This window comes from Bombina bombina, chromosome 2 (genome assembly GCF_027579735.1).
Source record: "Bombina bombina isolate aBomBom1 chromosome 2, aBomBom1.pri, whole genome shotgun sequence".
Taxonomy (NCBI): domain Eukaryota; kingdom Metazoa; phylum Chordata; class Amphibia; order Anura; family Bombinatoridae; genus Bombina; species Bombina bombina.
Genome location: NC_069500.1, coordinates 713,151,340 through 713,176,125, shown reverse-complemented (window position 1 = coordinate 713,176,125; position 24,786 = coordinate 713,151,340). Strand labels below are relative to the sequence as shown.

The following is a 24,786-nucleotide window of genomic DNA, read 5'->3' as shown; positions in this document are numbered from 1 at the left end:
TCAATGATGAAAAGATAGTAGTCGTTTAATGCATGAGCATAGAAAAACGATAAAGTCTGTTTAATCAGATTACGACTAGCCGTGCAGACAGGACATTCTAACACTGAATTACAAAGAACATTTGCTAAAGACTTATTTCGAACAGTCATATATAGCAATGATGGTATCAGCTATTAATTATTACGAGATGATGGACATTACAAATAACTCAATATGTTTACTCTTAGGAAATTTGTTTGTTTATCTAATGAGTATAAGTTGTTATTACGCGCAACCAATTAAAAACCAGTAGAGACGAAGCCGCTCCAGCTAATCCTATCAAATGTGAGCATCAGGATACGCCCTGAATGCACAGTGGCTTATTGGTGCGATGATGGGCGTTGTCAAAGGCCGAAGCGGATTGGTGGGGACTAGTTATTTTGTCTTAACGTGCCGCCCATAGTGCTTTATCTGTTCCCCCCCCTCCCTTTTAGTTGCCAACAACTACTACAATCTAACAACTACTCTCATAAACATCCTCCGCTTACAAAAAGCATATACAGCAAATCCCAAACATATTGTATATGTATTTTCATACTAATACTACTATGTGAGGATCATATATCTAGGTAGATAAGCATGTACATAAGTCTTATCACATTAACATAACATGCTATAATTATAAAGGAGTGTAATACATCTTTACCTATAAGAGATGATATAAACATATTTGACTTCATACTCTAGTCAGGCAATACTTTGTCTATCAATTAACATATCTGATTTACACCATCGAAATGAAGTATTAATAATAATGATACCATAAAGATATGAAGCTAAACTTCAGTGACATCATTTCTTTTTTTTAAATCTTGATACATGCAATACATACATGTTAAAACTAACATACTGTCTGTGATTGATGGCTATGCATAACTGGGTTAAATATAATAGAATTACAAACTTCGCATAGAAATTCCATAATAAATATTAATGGGTCATGACTCTGCTAGAGAACGTGAATTTTAGACTCAATATAGATAAAACAGAGATTAAACTGGATAGTAATCTCTTAGTTCTAATATGTGACTATTATTTACTTATGGTGATCTGAATGACTATACCAAGGCAGTAGTCACACAATGTACTATAAGGAATCACTTAACTCGAACACTGCAGAAATGATGAAGTGGCAGTTGGAATTGAAAGTCATTCACTTAAACACTTTTGTTGAAGAATATTATAATACTATAATCCGCCCTGGGAATAGCCACACTCAAGAAAAAGTTAGAAAATATAATCAAACAAGATTTTGTTGAAATATGATATGTCAATGATGAAAAGATAGTAGTCGTTTAATGCATGAGCATAGAAAAACGATAAAGTCTGTTTAATCAGATTACGACTAGCCGTGCAGACAGGACATTCTAACACTGAATTACAAAGAACATTTGCTAAAGACTTATTTCGAACAGTCATATATAGCAATGATGGTATCAGCTATTAATTATTACGAGATGATGGACATTACAAATAACTCAATATGTTTACTCTTAGGAAATTTGTTTGTTTATCTAATGAGTATAAGTTGTTATTACGCGCAACCAATTAAAAACCAGTAGAGACGAAGCCGCTCCAGCTAATCCTATCAAATGTGAGCATCAGGATACGCCCTGAATGCACAGTGGCTTATTGGTGCGATGATGGGCGTTGTCAAAGGCCGAAGCGGATTGGTGGGGATAGTCTGTGTCAGCACTATATAAGAGGGTGGCACCCGGGCCTCGGTTTGCTCTTACACATTGACAAAGGCTGGTTTACACAGCCGAAACGCGTTTGTGGAAATTGTAAGCACCTCGGTGCACATTTATATTGGTTTTAATTGCTGTCCCTTGTCCCTGTCACCTGAAGCTGAGGGAGCTGCTATCGGCCAGGAAACAGGGTTCCTTCTCTTTGCCCAGACCCTGCTAACTCTAAGGAAAGATTGTTACATAATCTGGATGTAGTCAGAGCTTTAAAGTTCTATCTCCAAGCTACTAAAGAGTTCAGACAAACTTCTAGTTTGTTTGTGCATTACTCTGGGACTCGTAAAGGGCAAAAAGCTACTAAGGTAGCATTAGCATCTTGGCTTAAACAGGTGATTCACAAGGCGTATGTGGTGGCAGCTCATTCCACAAGAGCATTGGCAACATTGTGGGCCTTTCAGAATGATACATCTTTGGAACAGATTTGCAAAGCAGACACATGGTTTTCTCTGCATCATTTTTCAAAATGTTATCACTTTGTTCTTTGCTTCTTCACAAGCAGCTTTTGGCAGGAGAGTCCTTCAGGCCCCGGTGTCAGCTAAATAGGAACTGTCAGAGAAAGTATTTTCCCACCCTTTCCGTAACATAGACCATCGGCTTAGATTTTAATCCCATATGTTATGGAGGACTGTGGACATCATCATTTTACAAAAGAAAACAAAATTTATGCTTACCTGATGAATTATTTTCTTTCGGAATGATGATGGTCCATAGGCCCTGCCTGCTTCATGAGTGACAGCTTCATGAGTGACAGTTCTAATGACACCTCTATAGCTTTGCCTTTCCTATCTTTCTTTTCCTATTCTCTACTCGGCTATACATGAAACTAAGCGAGAGATGTGAGGTGGGAGGGTTTTAAAGCTCTTGTATGGGTTCTTGAACTCCTCCTAGTGGTGGGAAATATATCCCATATGTTATGGACTAGGACTGTGGACCATCATCATTCCGAAAGAAAATAATTTAGTTTTTTCTGCTTATTCACAAATCAAGTTTCTAATGGGCTTTACTACTAGGGTTGCCACCAACCGGTATTTTACCGTAATGGCTGGTTCATATTAAAATTGAAAATAAAGATTATCTATAGATTAACTATAGAAATAACGATGCTATCATTTTAAAAACCTCTTGTAAGTATGTTAGAATATAATTATACATGAATGATCATTTAAAATCAATCCTAGCAGTTTTAGTTCCTAATTTATGTTGTATAATTATTTATGCTAATAAACATTACCAGTATTTTTCTCCAGAAAAGGTGGCATCCCTATATACTACTAAATAAAAGAGACAGGCGTCCACATTAAAAAAATACGTGGGATATAGAGTTAAAACAAATATACATCTAGAAGCAAAATGACATATATATAAAATAAAATAACATTTAAATATTATTTTTTTCTGATCACATTTCTGATTTTTTAATGACATCCCCTAAGAAAAAAAACAGCTTGAAAAAACAGATCACATATTTCTCAGGGTCATAAGGCAAAACAAACAGTAAATTCTACAATGTGCTCTCAGTTATTCAAACAGGAAAGTCACTAATTCATCTAGTTGCACGACAATATATTGTGTTGGTTTTTGTTTTGGATACTACTTAGTGGACAAGAAAACTAATGACAAATAATAATAATATCCAACATAACAGTGTGCACATTCGTACCTATAGTGATTTTTTATACTTTTTTAACATTTTGTTTTGTTGGTGTCAAGCCCATGAAAAATTTTTAAGCAACATGATATGAAACAATAAAGTTTATTTTCTGATAAACACTTAAAGGATTATTAAACACTATTGAAAACCCCATAAACAAAACATATAAATATATTAATCTACGAACTAGCAATAAAACCGCCAGATTGTCTTTTAAAATCAATTTTTTTATTTTTATTCTGACATCACGTAAGACAGCCCATTAAAAAGGGCTGATTATAGAAAAACTTTGCATCTAATATAATACTTACCTCATGAATCTGTCAATTGTAAGTGAGCACTCTGTAACGCATGCGCGGTACTCCTCTAAGATTAACTTATGCGCACAAATCACAAATAATTTTTATTTTATTAATAGCTAATATACAGAGTGTCATTCATAATATAAATCATAATATAATTAATGGATTGATAATTTGTCCAGGGGTTTGTTGGAAGGAGAATAACATCTGAGAATCGTACAGTTAATACGGCACGGCAAATCTAATGCTTGTACTGTGAGATTTTTTTTATCTATTTAATCTTAAATATTTTTAATATTAATAATTATTATTATTATTATTATCATTTATTTGTATAGCGTCGACAAATTCCGTAGCGCTGGGTACATTGATAGGGGTATACAATGACAAGGATTTGTGATAAAATATAAAACATAACAAAACCAAACAGGAGGAAGAGGGCCCTGCTCCTGAGAGCTCACAGTCTACAGGTTTGTAGTTGCAGCAGTGAGTCAGGCAGGTCATGTATTAGTTTGGGTAGGATGAGAGATGGAGGAGAGATGGTAAGCCTCTCTGAATAGGGGGGTTTTCAAGGAGCGTCTGAAGCTATACAAGGTTGGAGAACGTCTTATGGAGTGGGGTAGAGAGTTCCAGAGGACAGGAGCAGCATGTGAGAAGTCTTGGAGACAGGAGTGGGACGTAGAGATAACAGGAGTGGAGAGACGTAGGTCAGAGGTTGATCGAAGAGGACGGGATGGGGAATATTTCACGATGAGAGAGGAAATATAGTTGGGAGTTAGACTGTTGAGTGCTTTGTAAGTTAAGGTTAAGACTTTAACATCATAATCTTTTATTGAGGTTGTTAGAAATACAAGAGTAAACAATACATGTCCTTTTATATATATATATATATATATATATATATATATATATATATATATATATATATATATAATCAGAAATACAAAGGGATTACAGGTCAGAGTAACAGAATACATAATTAAGAGTGTAATAGATACACGACAATGCTTTAGCTGAGAACTGAAGCCACTGATCAACTAATTATTTCTTGAATATATATGCTGAGTTTATATGCACTGTATTACTTTAGAATACAATAGGAAACTTCATCCTGTTAAAGAAATATATATATTTATATACATGAGAAAAAGGGCTCACCTTTGTATATGAAAGCCTGTATCAAATAAACTAATGGATATACTATGGGACCCAGCATTTTTCTTTACTCTCTTTATGTATACATGAGAAAACACTAGTGTTAACAACAACTAACCTATAAGCCAGTAATGAATTAGAACAAATTCAAATAAAACCTCTATTTTTTTTTTTTTTTTTTTTATTCTACTATATATTCCTTTCTTTGGGTGCTATGTCATTCTTGGACCTAGCTAAGCTTGTGACACAGAAAAGAGGAAAGTTAGCCTTTGTAGTGGTCACTCTTGGACCTAGATATAATTAAAGTGAAATTAGCACCTGATAATAAAATACATTGGCAACTGATATTACAAATAAAATATGCAATAGATTATATAGCATGCAAAAATATGGAACAATAATATAGATAAATGTTTAACTTTATATTGCGTAGTTGATGAAGGATTAGAGGACTATCTAGATATTGATGGTCGTGTAGGTATCAGAGTGCTCTCCGATCAACCTCATCATCTAACATGATAAGGTGAATAAAGTAGCATAAATAACCAGTGACTAGAGACTACTGTTAAAAGGTCCTATGCCACATAAGAATGGGTAAGATTAGACACTGGTTAAGGACACTCCCCTCTCAATCTGACTCCAACTATTCACATTAGCAAAGGAAATAAAAATGAACCATGACATATATATACAGTACATCTTAAATTTACTAGCTCCCCTATAAACTATGTGTAGGTTCCTCTGCTGTGTTATCACCTCTTTAGTCAGTAATTTAGAGTAATTGGGGTATCCCATAACAAAACCCAATCAGATATATGAGGTACTGCAAGTAGTTGTCAAAATAGGATTTATCTAACATGGCTACGTATGTCTATGCTACTAGATGAAATATATACGTAGTTTGTAATTTAAGTTTTATGTTGGAACTAGTTTAGAAGTAGTCATCATTCATTACACTATAGAATCATGGTGGTGATGTAAGTGATAGACAACAGCAATAAAATAGATAATACAAAACATGTGCTACACCCTCAATTATACAGCTTAATATTTCTCTATATAAGGGTACTGAAGTTGAGATATCTTTTCACTGGACATAGTCTTTCCTTTTCCCACAATGTGTTAGAGAGTTTTCATTCGAAAAGGGAATCTATTTATTTATTTTTTAGGACAAAAACAAGTTGCCATCAATATAGTTTATATTATCTAGTGGAAATTGTCCAAAAACTGATTGTCCAGATATATAGGCCTCAATAGGTGCAGTCCAGGGAGGCAAAGACTGACTATAACAATGATATGTACTCCCTGCATAAACTTCTTACCAGTCACTTCATCCAATACCGGACCTCACCCTCGAGGGAGAATGCAATTTGGCAAAGTAATATAAGCATGACCCATGTAGGCACTGAAAAGGAACTAGAGGAAAGCCAAAACAGTCCCCAACATAAGAGGGAGCTGCACAATTCTCTCTGTTCTTTCCAGCCCTGGAGTTCCAGAGCATATGTACTTCAGCCTGTGACTGTTTGTCTTGGAACACTGGGCCATCTATCATAACGTGCTGCGGTTGATCTGAAATGCACATGAGGGAGCCGGCCGCTCTCCCTCTTGCATCCCGATGTAAATTGGACCCGCGTCCCCGGTCCTCAGAAATCCAGGGCTGGTAATCTGCATCTTTCCCACTGGAGGATTGTTCATATATGCAGGGCACATCAGCGAGAACTAAACAGGTTCCTGATCGTAGGTCCCATGGCCGCAACTGAGGAAGAAGGTCCAGTAGGACCGGGGGGGTCAGGTCATGAGCGCTTTCCTTTTTTACTACACCGCTTGTGCAGAGTTGTAAATGTGCCAAGTCTTGTGAGTCTTGCATGATTATTTGCTTTTCTGCCATTTGAGCAGGGCGGGTGTCATGCTCCACTTCCACGTGTCTTAAATAATCTCTCTTTACCCTTATGCCCCTCACTAATAAAGTAAGGTCTTCCAGCCCCTGACACATTTTATGTTCCAAGTCCTCAAGAAGATTTATTATTTTTATAGATAGATCCGAGTTAGCCGATTATAGACCAGTCATTCTAATAATTTTGAAGCAAAGGGAAGTAAGGAGACCAGTCGATAGTTAGAAGGGGTGAAGGGGTCAATCAAGGGCTTTTTTTAGGATTGGTATGATTGACGCATGCTTGAAGGTATCAGGAAATGTGCCAGCGGTTAGAGATTGGTTAAATAGATGAGTTAGGGTAGGGGTTAACGAAGCAGAGAGAGAGAGGGAAGAAGTTGTGAAGGAATAGGGTCAAGTGGGCAGGTTGTGAGATGAGGCAAGGATAGGAGTACAGAGACTTTTTCCTCTGTTACAGGAGGGTAATAGCATAGAGTTTTGTTAATAGAAGGGGTGGATAGGATTGCTGGGTTTGAGGGGTGTGGGGTGCAGATATCTTTTCTAATGGTATCAATTTTATTTTTGAAGTGATCAGCAATAATTTGAGCAGTGAGGTTGGTAGTGGGCGGGGGCGCAGGAGGACGTAGAAGGGAGTTAAAGGTTGAGAACAGCTTTCTGGGGTTGGATGTGTGAGATGATACAAGGGAGAAGAAATGGCCAGGCTGAGCACAGAGTTGTAGGACTTAAGGATGAATTCAGGATGAATTTATAATGCCAGAAATCAGCACAGGTGCATGATTTCCTCCACAGCCCGTGAACATCGCTGAAGATATCTGGTCTGTTTGGTGTGCCACGGTTGCCGTAGAGTGATTGATGTACGTCGAAGAGTGGAGGGTGCAGCTTTGTCAAGTGTTGATTTTAGTGCCGAATTATACTGTAAAGCCAGAAGGTTTGGGCAAGAGAGGGATGAAATGTTGGAGAGCAGAGGATTCAGTTGAGTGGAAAAGTCTGTGAGATGTAAGTCCTTTAAATTCCTGCAAGGTAGCAGTTTTTTGGGGGTTTGCAAAGATGTATTAGCTAGAGTAAGAGAAAAAGTTAGTAGATGGTGGTCAGAGAGAGGAAAGGGGAAGTTAAGAAAGTTGGAAACGGCACAGAGATTAATGAAGACTGGGTCTATAGAGTTGCCTTCACAGTGGGTTGGAGATGCTCTGTACTGGGACAGGCCAAAAGAGGTGGTAAGGGATAGAAGTTTAGAGGCAGCAGGCATGTTAGGATTATCAACAGGTATTTTAAAGTCCCCTAAGATGAGAGAGGGGACATTACAAAAAAGAAAATGTGGAAGCCAGGCTTCAAAGTGGTCCAGCATTTGTGATGCTGTGCCAGAGAGCCGATAGATAACTGCAACACGAAGAGCTAGAGGGGAGAAGAGGCGGATAGCATGAATTTCAAAAGATGAGAAGGAAAGAGAGGGGGGGGTGAAGGAATGCAGTGAAAGGTACTGTGTGGAGACAGGAGAATTCCTACTCCCCCTCCATGTTTGTCTCCTGGTCTGGGAGTGTGACTGAAGTGCAGGCTGCCATAGGACAGAGAGACTACAGCAGTTGTGTTAGAGGAGGAAAGCCAAGTTTCAGTGAGGGCTAACAGGTTAAGTGAACGTGAAATAAATAAGTTGTGATGTAAGCTTATTGCATACTGAGCGTGAATTCCATAGGGCACAAGAGAATTGGGGTGTACTAACAGAGGTGCAGTTAATGAGGTTTAGAGGGTGATGTGGGCAAGGTGTATGAGGAGTCATTTGGGGTAGTGAATTGAGGGAAGCAGAGGGTAAACCTGGGTTAGGTGAAACATACCCAGCTACAAGAAGAAGAAATATGGTGAGCAAAAGGTGATGAGAATGTGTCTTATGCAAGTGTTTAAGTTTAGAATCAGTGAAGCATGGCTGGCTGATGGATGTTAGATAGGAATAGAGTTCATGTGTGTTGTAGAGGATGGAAGGTAGAAGAGAAGGAGAAATATGAATTGTCTGAGTGCTGTTAATAGCTAATAATAGCTAATATACAGTCATATAATATATAGTTATTAAAAAAATAATTAATTGATTGCTCATTTGTCCAGGGATATATGACCGCTGTAAGCCCCATACATACATCAGGTACTGCAGCTCCGCTTCTCTGACCTTGCTACAAGACGTCCTGATCCTGCAATAAGAAATTGTATTGTATCTAGCCGCCGTAGCACTAAGTGTGATGTCACTGGCTGAACTTGCGCATGCACATTAGCAAGTACTCCAGTCCCAGCTCCTACCCAGGTAGACCCCCGTGATAGGACTCATATAATGTGGCCCACAGTGGGTTTGGAAACACTCTGGATTTTAATGACAGATTAAAAGAAAACAATGGTGATTTAATACAAGGTATTTTTTAAAAATTATGTTGTGAAATAACCTTTATTTTAATAATACTTTTTTCAGAATTTTATATACCTTTAACTATATTTGTGCAATAAGCATTTTCTTATTGCACTATTTTTGTAGAAAGAATTATATGTTATACCCGCCCCCCTTCCCAGGCAAAGGTGTTAATGGGACATAATAGTCAGTATTAAACTTTCCATGGTTTAAAGAGATTCAAGAGATTCAAATTTAAATTACTTTTCAATGAACTTTTTTTTAATTAAATTTGCTCCGTTCTCTTGGTTTCCTTCAGGCGTGAGATAATGACAAGAATTCTAAATTCTGCATTTCCCACTTAAAAGTACATAAAAGTGCAAAAAGAACATTTTACAATGTGTTAAGTACATTTTAGTATTGCACTATTGCAGAGCAGATATGTACTACTGCACACATCTGGTGAACCAATGACAAAAAGCATATGTGTGTATCCACCAATAACCAGCTAGCTCTCAGTAGTGTATTGCTTCTGAGTGCGCTAGGTATGCTTTCCAACAAAGGATCAAAAGAGGACAATGTAAATTTGTTAAATAAGTAAATTAAACTGTATCTTAAAATTGCATGCACTATCTGAATCAAGGAAGTTTAATTCTGACTTTCATGTCCCTTTAAAGACATATAAATCAGACTTGTTCTCTCATGTATATGAAAGAGCCTCAGTTAAATATGTTAAATATATTTTTATGTGAAAAAGGGTTGAGTAAAAATTGTTTAAATGTAAGGTGAAATTAACAGGAAATGTCTGATAGTGTGCACCTGGGTCCTGTGATACAAATTCTCTTTGGTTAATAAGTAAAGTTGTGTTATTCAACACAGGCACATAATTGTTTTAGAACAAAGCACTGTAATTTATGTCAACATTTTTCTTTAAAATGAAACAAAAAAAAGTTTAATGTCCCTTTAAGGATTTGATTTGTTATACATAATTATCGATTATTACAGAATATATAACATGATACTTTTATAATAATTTAAATATGATTTTACTTTTTTATAACCCACTATAGCAACCTATATCTGCAGCTCAGGTACGGCTCAATTATTTAAAGATACTTGGAGATCTGAAAACCTACGGAGGAAAAATCTTCAATGCTACTCTTATGGTAAGTTTACATAGCGGCTCGCTGCACTGAAAATTGTACACAGTAAAGATGCCTGCAAGCTATTAGGTACACTGTTAATTTGTGCTATGAATTTACTGGTTTATTTTACTATAAAAATCCCTAAGCACTATGTTTATCAGAGTACAAATTTTTTGAGTTTAAATAAATTGGAAATCTAGGGCTCATTTCTCTTGATCCGCAGATGGAATTGCACTAGCTTGCAAAGTGAAAAGAACATTGTTGTAAGGTATTTCGCTTAATGACAGTTTCCAAGGCGCGTTTTCCACTATTACCGGCAGAGGGGTCTGGCTGCCAAATACGACATGTCCCATAGGAAATTATAGACCTGAAAATCGAAGCTGGTGGCAACATAAAAAATCTCCATAGACTTTAATGGAGATAAATGTTTTTACAGTTTCCAAACTTTACCACCTCAATGGAAACCAGACCGCTGTCGGGTGCTGTCGTTAAAATCTCAATCATTATGGCATTAAAAGATGTAAAAGGGGAAAAAATAAGCTATTTGAGACCTTTTTTCCGTTGAGATCTTAAAGTTTGCAAACAAGGCAAGCTTTTCTCTTTTTAAATGTATTGTTATATGTAATTTTTAGTGCTGTAACAAGCAGGTCAGAGTTATGTTCTTAACTATATTTCAATATACATTTAATTAAAACCTAAAAAAATTGCTGACATTTATTTCAAATTAATTCTTTAAATTCTTTAATTATAAGGTGACCAAATCACTCTACCTAGCTCCAAAAACCCACACTGCAACTAACTACCATGTCTTTCCATCTCTAGCCGATCACAGGTAAGGAGCACAGGCATTAACATTCATTTCTTCTGTTAAGTGTGATCAGTCCACGGGTCATCATTACTTCTGGGATATTACTCCTCCCCAACAGGAAGTGCAAGAGGATTCACCCAGCAGAGCTGCATATAGCTCCTCCCCTCTACGTCACTCCCAGTCATTCTCTTGCACCCAACGACTAGATAGGATGTGTGAGAGGACTATGGTGATTATACTTAGTTTTATATCTTCAATCAAAAGTTTGTTATTTTAAAATAGCACCGGAGTGTGTTATTATCTCTCTGGCAGAGTTTGAAGAAGAATCTACCAGAGTTTTTGTTATGATTTTAGCCGGAGTAGTTAAGATCATATTGCTGTTTCTCGGCCATCTGAGGAGAGGTAAACTTCAGATCAGGGGACAGCGGGCAGATGAATCTGCATAGAGGTATGTAGCAGTTTTTATTTTCTGACAATGGAATTGATGAGAAAATCCTGCCATACCGATATAATGTCATGTATGTATACTTTACACTTCAGTATTCTGGGGAATGGTACTTCACTAGAATTACACTGTAAGAAATACATAAAGCTGTTTAATAACTAGAGATTATGTTTAACGTTTTTGCTGGAATGTAAAATCGTTTTCATTTGCTGAGGTACTGAGTGAATAAATGTTTGGGCACTATTTTCCCACTTGGCAGTTGCTTAATCTGTTTTCTGACAGTTTCTGTTCTCCCTCACTGCTGTGTGTGAGGGGGAGGGGCCGTTTTTTGGCGCTTTTTCTATGCATCAAATATTTCAGTCAGCAACTCATTGTATTCCCTGCATGATCCGGTTCATCTCTACAGAGCTCAGGGGTCTTCAAAACTTATTTTGAGGGAGGTAATTTCTCTCAGCAGAGCTGTGAGAATTATAGTTTGACTGAGATAAAAAACGTTTATTCTGTAATTTGTTTCCTGCTTTCAGAATTTGTTATCTTTGCTAATGGGATTAAACCTTTGCTAAAGTTGTGTTGTTTACAAGGATTGAGGCTATAACTGTTTCAATTTATTAATTTTCAACTGTCATAGATCTTCTGTGCTTCTTAAAGGCACAGTACGTTTTAATATTATTCTAATTGAATTGTATTTCCAAGTTGCAAGTTTATTTGCTAGTGTGTTAAACATGTCTGATTCAGAGGATGATACCTGTGTCATTTGTTGCAATGCCAAAGTGGAGCCCAATAGAAATTTATGTACTAACTGTATTGATGCTACTTTAAATAAAAATCAATCTGTACAAATTGAACAAATTTCACCAAACAACGAGGGGAGAGTTATTCCGACTAACTCGCCTCACGTGTCAGTACCCACATCTCCCGCTCAGAGGGAGGTGCGTGATATTGTAGCGCCGAGTACATCTGGGCGGCCATTACAAATCACATTACAGGATATGGCTACTGTTATGACTGAGGTTTTGGCTAAATTACCAGAACTAAGAGGTAAGCGTGATCACTCTGGGGTGAGAACAGAGTGCGCTGATAATATTAGGGCCATGTCAGACACTGCGTCACAGGTGGCAGAACATGAGGACGGAGAACTTCATTCTGTGGGTGACGGTTCTGATCCAAACAGACTGGATTCAGATATTTCAAATTTTAAATTTAAACTGGAAAACCTCCGTGTATTACTAGGGGAGGTGTTAGCGGCTCTGAATGATTGTAACACAGTTGCAATACCAGAGAAAATGTGTAGGTTGGATAAATATTTTGCGGTACCGTCGAGTACTGAGGTTTTTCCTATACCTAAGAGACTTACTGAAATTGTTACTAAGGAGTGGGATAGACCCGGTGTGCCGTTCTCACCCCCTCCGATATTTAGAAAAATGTTTCCAATAGACGCCACCACAAGGGACTTATGGCAAACGGTCCCTAAGGTGGAGGGAGCAGTTTCTACCTTAGCTAAGCGTACCACTATCCCGGTGGAGGATAGCTGTGCTTTTTCAGATCCAATGGATAAAAAGTTAGAGGGTTACCTTAAGAAAATGTTTGTTCAACAAGGTTTTATATTGCAACCCCTTGCATGCATTGCGCCGATCACGGCTGCAGCGGCATTCTGGATTGAGTCTCTGGAAGAGAACATTGGTTCAGCTACTCTGGACGACATTACGGACAGGCTTAGAGTCCTTAAACTAGCTAATTCATTCATTTCGGAGGCCGTAGTACATCTTACTAAACTTACGGCGAAGATTTCAGGATTCGCCATTCAGGCACGCAGGGCGCTGTGGCTAAAATCCTGGTCAGCTGATGTTACTTCTAAGTCTAAATTGCTTAATATACCTTTCAAAGGGCAGACCTTATTCGGGCCCGGGTTGAAAGAGATTATCGCTGACATTACAGGAGGTAAAGGCCATGCCCTGCCTCAGGACAAAGCCAAAGCCAAGACTAGACAGTCTAATTTTCGTTCCTTTCGTAATTTCAAAGCAGGAGCAGCATCAACTTCCTCTGCACCAAAACAGGAAGGAGCTGTTGCTCGCTACAGACAAGGCTGGAAACCTAACCAGTCCTGGAACAAGGGCAAGCAGACTAGGAAACCTGCTGCTGCCCCTAAAACAGCATGAATTGAGGGCCCCCGATCCGGGATCGGATCTAGTGGGGGGCAGACTTTCTCTCTTCGCCCAGGCTTGGGCAAGAGATGTTCAGGATCCCTGGGCGCTAGAGATAATATCTCAGGGATACCTTCTGGACTTCAAATACTCTCCTCCAAGAGATTTCATCTGTCAAGATTGTCAACAATCCAGACAAAGAAAGAGGCGTTTCTACGCTGCGTACAAGAGCTCTTGTTAATGGGAGTAATCCATCCAGTTCCACGATCAGAACAGGGACAGGGGTTTTACTCAAATCTGTTTGTGGTTCCCAAAAAAGAGGGAACTTTCAGACCAATCCTGGACTTAAAGATCCTAAACAAATTCCTAAGAGTTCCATCGTTCAAGATGGAGACTATTCGGACAATTTTACCTATGATCCAAGAAGGTCAGTACATGACCACTGTAGATTTAAAAGATGCTTACCTTCACATACCGATTCACAAAGATCATTATCGGTACCTAAGGTTTGCCTTCCTAGACAGGCATTACCAGTTTGTGGCTCTTCCATTCGGATTGGCTACAGCTCCAAGAATCTTCACAAAGGTTCTGGGTGCTCTTCTGGCGGTACTAAGACCGCGGGGAATCTCGGTAGCTCCATACCTAGACGACATTCTGATACAAGCTTCAAGCTTTCAAACTGCCAAGTCTCATACAGAGTTAGTGCTGGCATTTCTAAGGTCACATGGATGGAAGGTGAACGAAAAGAAAAGTTCACTCGTTCCACTCACAAGAGTTCCCTTCCTGGGGACTCTTATAGATTCTGTAGAAATGAAGATTTACCTGACAGAGGACAGGCTAACAAGACTTCAAAGTGCTTGCCGCACCCTTCATTCCATTCAACACCCGTCAGTGGCTCAATGCATGGAGGTAATCGGCTTAATGGTAGCGGCAATGGACATAGTACCCTTTGCACGCTTACACCTCAGACCACTGCAACTGTGCATGCTAAGTCAGTGGAATGGGGATTACTCAGACTTATCCCCTTCTCTGAATCTGGATCAAGAGACCAGACATTCTCTTCTATGGTGGCTTTCTCGGCCACATCTGTCCAGGGGGATGCCATTCAGCAGACCAGACTGGACAATTGTAACAACAGACGCCAGCCTTCTAGGTTGGGGTGCCGTCTGGAATTCTCTGAAGGCTCAGGGACAATGGAGTCAGGAGGAGAGTCTCCTGCCAATAAACATTCTGGAATTGAGAGCAGTTCTCAATGCCCTCCTGGCTTGGCCCCAGTTGACAACTCGGGGGTTCATCAGGTTTCAGTCGGACAACATCACGACTGTAGCTTACATCAACCATCAGGGAGGGACAAGAAGCTCCCTAGCTATGATGGAAGTATCAAAGATAATTCGCTGGGCAGAGTCTCACTCTTGCCACCTGTCAGCAATCCACATCCCGGGAGGGGAGAACTGGGAGGCAGATTTCTTAAGTCGTCAGACTTTTCACCCGGGGGAGTGGGAACTTCATCCGGAGGTCTTTGCCCAAATACTTCGACGTTGGGGCAAACCAGAGATAGATCTCATGGCGTCTCGACAGAACGCCAAGCTTCCTCGTTACGGGTCCAGATCCAGGGATCCAGGAGCAGTCCTGATAGATGCTCTGACAGCACCTTGGGACTTCAGGATGGCTTACGTGTTTCCACCCTTCCCGTTGCTTCCTCGATTGATTGCCAGAATCAAACAAGAGAGAGCATCAGTGATTCTAATAGCACCTGCGTGGCCACGCAGGACTTGGTATGCAGACCTGGTGGACATGTCATCCTGTCCACCTTGGTCTCTACCTCTGAAACAGGACCTTCTGATACAGGGTCCCTTCAAACATCAAAATCTAACTTCTCTGAAGCTGACTGCTTGGAAATTGAACGCTTGATTTTATCAAGACGTGGGTTTTCTGAGTCAGTTATTGATACCTTAATACAGGCTAGGAAACCTGTTACCAGAAAGATTTACCATAAGATATGGCGTAAATACCTATATTGGTGTGAATCCAAAGGTTACTCTTGGAGTAAGGTTAGGATTCCTAGGATATTGTCTTTTCTACAAGAAGGTTTAGAAAAGGGTTTATCTGCTAGTTCTTTAAAGGGACAGATCTCAGCTCTGTCCATTCTGTTACACAAACGTCTGTCAGAAGTTCCTGACGTCCAGGCTTTTTGTCAGGCTTTGGCCAGGATTAAGCCTGTGTTTAAAACTGTTGCTCCACCATGGAGTTTAAACCTTGTTCTTAATGTTTTACAGGGCGTTCCGTTTGAACCCCTTCATTCCATTGATATAAAGTTGTTATCTTGGAAAGTTCTATTTTTAATGGCTATTTCCTCGGCTCGAAGAGTCTCTGAATTATCAGCCTTACATTGTGATTCTCCTTATTTGATTTTTAATTCGGATAAGGTAGTCCTGCGTACTAAACCTGGGTTCTTACCTAAGGTAGTTACTAACAGGAATATCAATCAAGAGATTGTTGTTCCTTCTTTATGCCCAAATCCTTCTTCAAAGAAGGAACGTCTACTGCACAACCTGGATGTAGTCCGTGCTCTAAAATTTTACTTACAGGCAACTAAGGAATTTCGACAAACGTCTTCTCTGTTTGTCATTTACTCTGGGCAGAGGAGAGGTCAAAATGCTTCCGCTACCTCTCTTTCTTTTTGGCTTCGTAGCATAATTCGTTTAGCTTATGAGACTGCTGGACAGCAGCCTCCTGAAAGAATTACAGCTCATTCTGCTAGAGCTGTGGCTTCCACTTGGGCCTTCAAGAATGAGGCCTCTGTTGAACAGATTTGCAAGGCTGCAACTTGGTCTTCGCTTCATACTTTTTCCAAATTTTACAAATTTGACACTTTTGCTTCATCGGAGGCTATTTTTGGGAGAAAGGTTCTTCAGGCAGTGGTTCCTTCTGTATAAAGAGCCTGCCTATCCCTCCCGTCATCCGTGTACTTTTGCTTTGGTATTGGTATCCCAGAAGTAATGATGACCCGTGGACTGATCACACTTAACAGAAGAAAACATAATTTATGCTTACCTGATAAATTCCTTTCTTCTGTAGTGTGATCAGTCCACGGCCCGCCCTGTTTTTAAGGCAGGTAAATATTTTTTAATTTATACTCCAGTCACCACTTCACCCTTGGCTTTTCCTTTCTCGTTGGTCCTTGGTCGAATGACTGGGAGTGACGTAGAGGGGAGGAGCTATATGCAGCTCTGCTGGGTGAATCCTCTTGCACTTCCTGTTGGGGAGGAGTAATATCCCAGAAGTAATGATGACCCGTGGACTGATCACACTACAGAAGAAAGGAATTTATCAGGTAAGCATAAATTATGTTTTTATAATGTAAGGGTGGGTTACCATAGCAATGAACTTGTTATGGTGGGATTTTTGAGAAATCCGACATCGGATGGATGCGTTAACACAACATTAACTTGCCCATACACATATATACCGACTGCACACATTGCACCAATTATTTCAATGGAAATCTTGTACTAAAATGGAGCCGTAAACTACTTTTAGCTGTCAGCAATTTTCAAGCTTCCGGCTCAAATTTTACAGACTCAATGGAAACTAGCACATAGTGTTGTATGTCTAGATAATTATCAGTTTATATGAACTTACCATTTACACCAGCAACAGTGTATTTTTCTTTTATGATGCCCACCCAAAGCCCCCACGTCAACTAATTTAGCTCCTATATTTCTCTGAACCAAGAGTCAGGGAAGCATTCAACCGTGTTTTTCAGGTGCTTATAGCTTTGGGTTACGTTAACAAATTAACTTGAAATATGGCATTTTTGTGGGTGAACATAAATGATGACATTTGGAAGTAAACAGGTTGAGTATTTTTTGGAGTAATTAAATGTGTAAATAAGATACTTTTGAAAATGAAGTTGTGTGTTAACATTAAAAATGATTAGCTAATGCTGCAACAATCTTTCTAAAATCAGGCATGCAGATACATTGTATTGTTCTATTAGTTTCTATTTTGCTTGGTCAGTAGAAGCAAAAAGCTAAAAATAAAAAATACCTGCTTAGTATTAACATTTGAGAGTTGTGGGAGTTTCCAAAATATTGGTCTACACAGTGCTATCCCCTGAAAAGCAGTGAGTACACGCAGCATATGTGTGTATATAGTAGTAATATATAGTAATCAGACTAAACACACACTGTACACACTGCATATCACTCAAACACACACTGTACACACTGCATATCACTCAAACACACACTGTACACACTGCATATCACTCAAACACACACTGTACACACTGCATATCACTCAAACACACACTGTACACACTGCATATCACTCAAACACACACTGCAAACTAATTGTAAATGGGCTGTGTAGCAGTGGTCATTTTTAGAACCCTACTAGGCAGGAATGATTGATTTGCAATAAAATTAACAAATATAACATTTTGAGAATATCATTTTAAAAGGCATGAGGGAGACGAAATATCAATCAAAATGTGCTGGCCCTCAAATCCTGCTGACCTAAGCACAGGCATAATTGGATAAGGCCAAAATTCGCCCCTGACACCAGGTCTATGAAAATGATGTTATTTGAGACAGAATATAATTTATTTCCTACATCATGCAACTATAAAAAACAGGCATATCACTGGCGTTTCAATGTTAAGGACGCAGACCTTCAGATAAACAAAGACAATCATGACAGCTAATTAATTCAATAGTAATTATTTATAGTTTTTAATGCAGCTATATATACTGTATATATAATTAATAGTTTCATATACTTTTCAACAATTTTATAATAAACATTTTTTTTAATGACCACTTTATTTCAGTCATGCATTAGCTTTAAGTACAATTGTGCGTGAGGAACTATTTCTCCTTGAGAATAAGCATTTCCTATATTCCGGTCAGTAAACTGCACAAACTGAAGAGGAAGGGTGGGCATTTTGAAATGGTTTTTTTTTATAAAAAATACTTCTGGAATTCAAGCAGTATATTAGCCTTGATAAATAACAAAGTATAGTGTATTCAATAAACTTTGTAATATTCCTATCATCAGGCTGATTAGATCGTTCCATATTTTGTACTATAGAATTTATACACAATCACCTAGATTACAAGTTTGTGCATTCGTCTTTTAATGCTGAAAATATGGTGTTTTCAGCGTTAAAACAGCACCGTCGCCATTACGAGTCTTGTCGGTATAGCTGTACCGCAACCCTTTTAGCCTGTACCGCAACATCAGTCCCGCACTCCTAAAAATTACGTTTTTAAATGGGATTCCCATAGTGCCGGTATTACAAGTTTTGCGGTGAGGCTAAAAAAAGTGAGCGTTACAGCCTAAAATGACAAGATCTGTACCGCCATCTAAAGTCAGTAGTTATGAGTTTTACACTACAAAGCTGTAGCATAAAACTCACTAAAGTGTTACAAAGTACACTAAACACCCATAAACTACCTATTAACCCCTAAACCGAGGCCCTCCCGCATCGCAGACACTATAATAAATGTAATAACCACTTATCTGCCGCTTCCAACATCGCCGCCACTTAAAAAATTATTAACCCCTATTCCGCCGCTCCCCGACATCGTCGCCACTATAATAATTTTTTTTTTTTTTTAGTAAACAGCTTTATTGTATATAAAAATAAACATACAGAAGGGAGGAGTCGCAGCTCCAATTTACCATTTACAATTTACCATTTACAAATTTAAAATAAATATTAGATGTAAAATGACATTTTCCCTTTTATGGAGATACACAAATACACACACCAATTGCAATATTTGTTGTAATGGAAGCTACACCAAAAATCAATATTCACTTGACTCAAATGGCCATACAATTTCTATTATGTATAACATAAACAAATCATGTTAAACTTTTAATGCAAAATATTCTAAAGAAAACACTATTGAAAGGGACATAAAATGTGACAGTTTGCTAGGGCATTTTATTATTGCACTAGTGCTTGCACAGAAGTGTGTTAGCCTCTTGCAAAAGAGTTAAACACATAGTCAATGTCAGTTCTGAGACAGCAATACACATCTGTGCAGACCCAAATGGGCTCATAGCACATGTTTACTTACAAGCCATTAGTGTATTGCTTTTCTGGAGATGACTTTGACTATGTGCTTAACATTTTGTTGGAGTTAAACACAGTTTTGTGTAAACAATAGCAATATTAAAACTAGCAGCATGCAAGCTCATCAACAACCTTTGCAGCCAGTGGAAGAAAATATAAAATGTAAAAAAATGAAAAAAATCTTGTGAACTCTGATATTTTTGGTACAAATACACACAGATGTTACATTTATTTTGTTCTGAAATATAAATATAATATGATGTTGCTCTCAAAGGAAAACATGGAGGCCTAGATTTGGAGTTTTGTCGGTAACGACCCGAAAAACTAACGCCGGCTTTTTTCTGGCCGCACCATAAAAATAACTCTGGTATCGAGAGTCCACATAAAGGCTGCGTTAGGCTCCAAAAAAGGAGCGTAGAGCATTTTTAACGCAGCTTCAACTCTCGATACCAGAGTTGCTTACGGACGCGGCCAGCCTCAAAAACGTGCTTGTGCACGATTCACCCATAGGAAGCAATGGGGCTGTTTGAGCTGAAAAAAACCCAAACACCTGCAAAAAAGCCGCGTTCAGCTCCTAACGCAGCCCCATTGTTTGCTATGCGGTAACCCTTCCTACGTCTGCACTTAACACTCTAACATGTACCCCGAGTCTAAACACCCCTAACCTTACACTTATTAACCCCTAATCTGCCGCCCCCGTTATCGCTGACCCCTGCATATTATTATTAACCCCTAATCTGCCGCTCCGTAAACCGCCGCTACTTACATTATCCCTATGTACCCCTAATCTGCTGCCCCTAACACTGCCGACCCCTATATTATATTTATTAACCCCTAATCTGCCCCCCACAACGTCACCTCCACCTGCCTACACTTATTAACCCCTAATCTGCCGACCGGACCTGAGCGCTACTATAATAAAGTTATTAACCCCTAATCCGCCTCACTAACCCTATCATAAATAGTATTAACCCCTAATCTGCCCTCCCTAACATCGCCGACACCTAACTTCAATTATTAACCCCTAATCTGCCGACCGAATCTCGCCGCTATTCTAATAAATGTATTAACCCCTAAAGCTAAGTCTAACCCTAATACTAACACCCCCCTAAGTTAAATATAATTTAAATCTAACGAAATTAATTAACTCTTATTAAATAAATTATTTCAATTTAAAGCTAAATACTTACCTGTAAAATAAATCCTAATATAGCTACAATATAAATTATAATTATATTATAGCTATTTTAGGATTTATATTTATTTTACAGGTAACTTTGTATTTATTTTAACCAGGTACAATAGCTATTAAATAGTTAAGAACTATTTAATAGCTAAAATAGTTAAAATAATTACAAATTTACCTGTAAAAGAAATCCTAACCTAAGTTACAAATAAACCTAACACTAGACTATCAATAAATTAATTAAATAAACTACCTACAATTACCTACAATTAACCTAACACTACACTATCAATAAATTAATTAAATACAATTGCTACAAATAAATACAATTAAATAAACTAGCTAAAGTACAAAAAATAAAAAAGAACTAAGTTACAAAAAAATAAAAAAATATTTACAAACATAAGAAAAATATTACAACAATTTTAAACTAATTACACCTACCCTAAGCCCCCTAATAAAATAACAAAGCCCCACAAAATAAAAAAATGCCCTACCCTATTCTAAATTACTAAAGTTCAAAGCTCTTTTACCTTACCAGCCCTGAACAGGGCCCTTTGCGGGGCATGCCCCAAGAAATTCAGCTCTTTTGCCTGTAAAAAAAACACATACAATACCCCCCCCCAACATTACAACCCACCACCCACATACCCCTAATCTAACCCAAACCCCCCCTTAAATAAACCTAACACTAAGCCCCTGAAGATCATCCTACCTTGTCTTCACCATACCAGGTTCACCGATCTGTCCAGAAGAGCTCCTCCGATGTCCTGATCCAAGCCCAAGCGGGGGGCTGAAGAGGTCCATTATCCGGCTGAAGTCTTCATCCAAGCGGGCCGGAAGAGGTCTTCCATCCGATTGAAGTCTTCATCCAAGCGGCATCCATCCGGAGCGAAGCGGCAGCATCCTGAAGACCTCCACCGCGGAACATCCATCCTGGCCGACGACTGAACGACGAATGACGGTTCCTTTAAATGACGTCATCCAAGATGGCGTCCCTCGAATTCCGATTGGCTGATAGGATTCTATCAGCCAATCGGAATTAAGGTAGGAATATTCTGATTGGCTGATGGAATCAGCCAATCAGAATCAAGTTCAATCCGATTGGCTGATCCAATCAGCCAATCAGATTGAGCTTGCATTCTATTGGCTGATCGGAACAGCCAATAGAATGCGAGCTCAATCTGATTGGCTGATCGGATCAGCCAATCGGATTGAACTTGATTCTGATTGGCTGATTCCATCAGCCAATCAGAATATTCCTACCTTAATTCCGATTGGCTGATAGAATCCTATCAGCCAATCGGAATTCGAGGGACGCCATCTTGGATGACGTCATTTAAAGGAACCGTCATTCGTCGTTCAGTCGTCGGCCAGGATGGATGTTCCGCGGTGGAGGTCTTCAGGATGCTGCCGCTTCGCTCCGGATGGATGCCGCTTGGATGAAGACTTCAATCGGATGGAAGACCTCTTCTGGCCCGCTTGGATGAAGACTTCAGCCGGATCATGGACCTCTTCAGCCCCCTGCTTGGGCTTGGATCAGGACATCGGAGGAGCTCTTCTGGACCGATCGGTGAACCTGGTATGGTGAAGACAAGGTAGGATGATCTTCAGGGGCTTAGTGTTAGGTTTATTTAAGGGGGGTTTGGGTTAGATTAGGGGTATGTGGGTGGTGGGTTGTAATGTTGGGGGGGTATTGTATGTTTTTTTTTACAGGCAAAAGAGCTGAATTTCTTGGGGCATGCCCCGCAAAGGGCCCTGTTCAGGGCTGGTAAGGTAAAAGAGCTTTGAACTTTAGTAATTTAGAATAGGGTAGGGCATTTTTTTATTTTGGGGGGCTTTGTTATTTTATTAGGGGGCTTAGGGTAGGTGTAATTAGTTTAAAATTGTTGTAATATTTTTCTTATTTTTGTAAATATTTTTTTATTTTTTGTAACTTAGTTCTTTTTTATTTTTTGTACTTTAGCTAGTTTATTTAATTGTATTTATTTGTAGCAATTGTATTTAATTAATTTATTGATAGTGTAGTGTTAGGTTTAATTGTAGGTAATTGTAGATATTTTATTTAATTAATTTATTGATAGTGTAGTGTTAGGTTAATTGTAGGTAATTGTAGGTAGTTTATTTAATTAATTTATTGATAGTCTAGTGTTAGGTTTATTTGTAACTTAGGTTAGGATTTCTTTTACAGGTAAATTTGTAATTATTTTAACTATTTTAGCTATTAAATAGTTCTTAACTATTTAATAGCTATTGTACCTGGTTAAAATAAATACAAAGTTACCTGTAAAATAAATATTAATCCTAAAATAGCTATAATATAATTATAATTTATATTGTAGCTATATTAGGATTTATTTTACAGGTAAGTATTTAGCTTTAAATTGGAATAATTTATTTAATAAGAGTTAATTAATTTCGTTAGATTTAAATTATATTTAACTTAGGGGGGTGTTAGTATTAGGGTTAGACTTAGCTTTAGGGGTTAATACATTTATTAGAATAGCGGCGAGATTCGGTCGGCAGATTAGGGGTTAATAATTGAAGTTAGGTGTCGGCGATGTTAGGGAGGGCAGATTAGGGGTTAATACTATTTATGATAGGGTTAGTGAGGCGGATTAGGGGTTAATAACTTTATTATAGTAGTGCTCAGGTCCGGACGGCAGATTAGGGGTTAAAAACATTTTTTCGAGTGTCGGCGATGTGGGGGGACCTCGGTTTAGGGGTACATAGGTAGTTTATGGGTGTTAGTGTACTTTAGAGCACAGTAGTTAAGAGCTTTATAAACCGGCGTTAGCCCAGAAAGCTCTTAACTACTGACTTTTTTCCTGCGGCTGGAGTTTTGTCGTTAGATGTCTAACGCTCACTTCAGAAACGACTCTAAATACCGGAGTTAGAAAAATCCCATTGAAAAGATAGGATACGCAATTTACGTAAGGGGATCTGCGGTATGGAAAAGTCGCTGCTGGAAAGTGAGCGTTTGACCCTATTTTGAGTGACTCCAAATACCGGCGGTAGCCTAAAACCAGCGTTAGGAGCCTCTAACGCTGGTTTTCACGGCTAACGCCAAACTCTAAATCTAGGCCGGAATGTTGTAGATTATATGTAATCCAGGGGTCAACAAATGTGTTTAAAATTAGAAATTAGAAATTTAATTTACCACAAAACACAAACATACCACAGTTACTTGATAAAATAACAGATTAACAATTTTTAATGTGATGTGTGTGTGTATATATATATATATATATATATATATATATATACATACACATACATATACATACATACAAAAACAAATATGCCATGTGAGTGGTTTACACACATACACATTTTACAGCCTTACAGTCTACAAACTTTGTTGTCAAAGTGCCCTAAAGGCTGTAAATCAGCAGCTTGTAATAAAGAGCAAAGCAGCTAGTCCCACATAACCTCCACACCTCCAATGCCTTTATAGAACAAAAACATTAATCCTGAAGCAGAATTTAACCCCCTGGCTATCAAAATGCACTACAGCACATAACAAGTGAATACACTGCAACCCTCTCTGGTAGCCAAGGGGTTAAAGTGCTCTGCTTGTTATGTTGTCATTCTAGGCAGCATTAGAAGCCTTGTACAGTCCTAACCTGTTGTTCTGATTCTGAAGATTTCATTCCTCACCAAAATTATCTGCTACACATCAGCATGGAGCTTGGCTGTGTGAGACAACAGAAGTACAGAAAATAAAAGTGAAACTAAACATGCCTGGCGAAAATGAGAGGGGTTTAGTTTTAATCTTTGCCCTTCTCTCCTTCATGGCTCCCTCAACTGCTGTAACATATTCCC

General features: G+C 38.5%; 1 protein-coding gene across 1 annotated transcript in view; it reads left to right on the top strand.

Annotated features, from left to right (window-relative positions):
• Window positions 1-24,786, top strand: part of FRMPD1 (FERM and PDZ domain containing 1) — a 378,412-nt gene that overhangs the window by 306,331 nt on the left and 47,295 nt on the right. Inside the window, exon 11 of the mRNA XM_053702711.1 lies at window positions 10,219-10,314. Coding sequence (XP_053558686.1) covers window positions 10,219-10,314 — 96 coding nt within the window. The remainder of the gene's footprint in view (window positions 1-10,218; window positions 10,315-24,786) is intronic.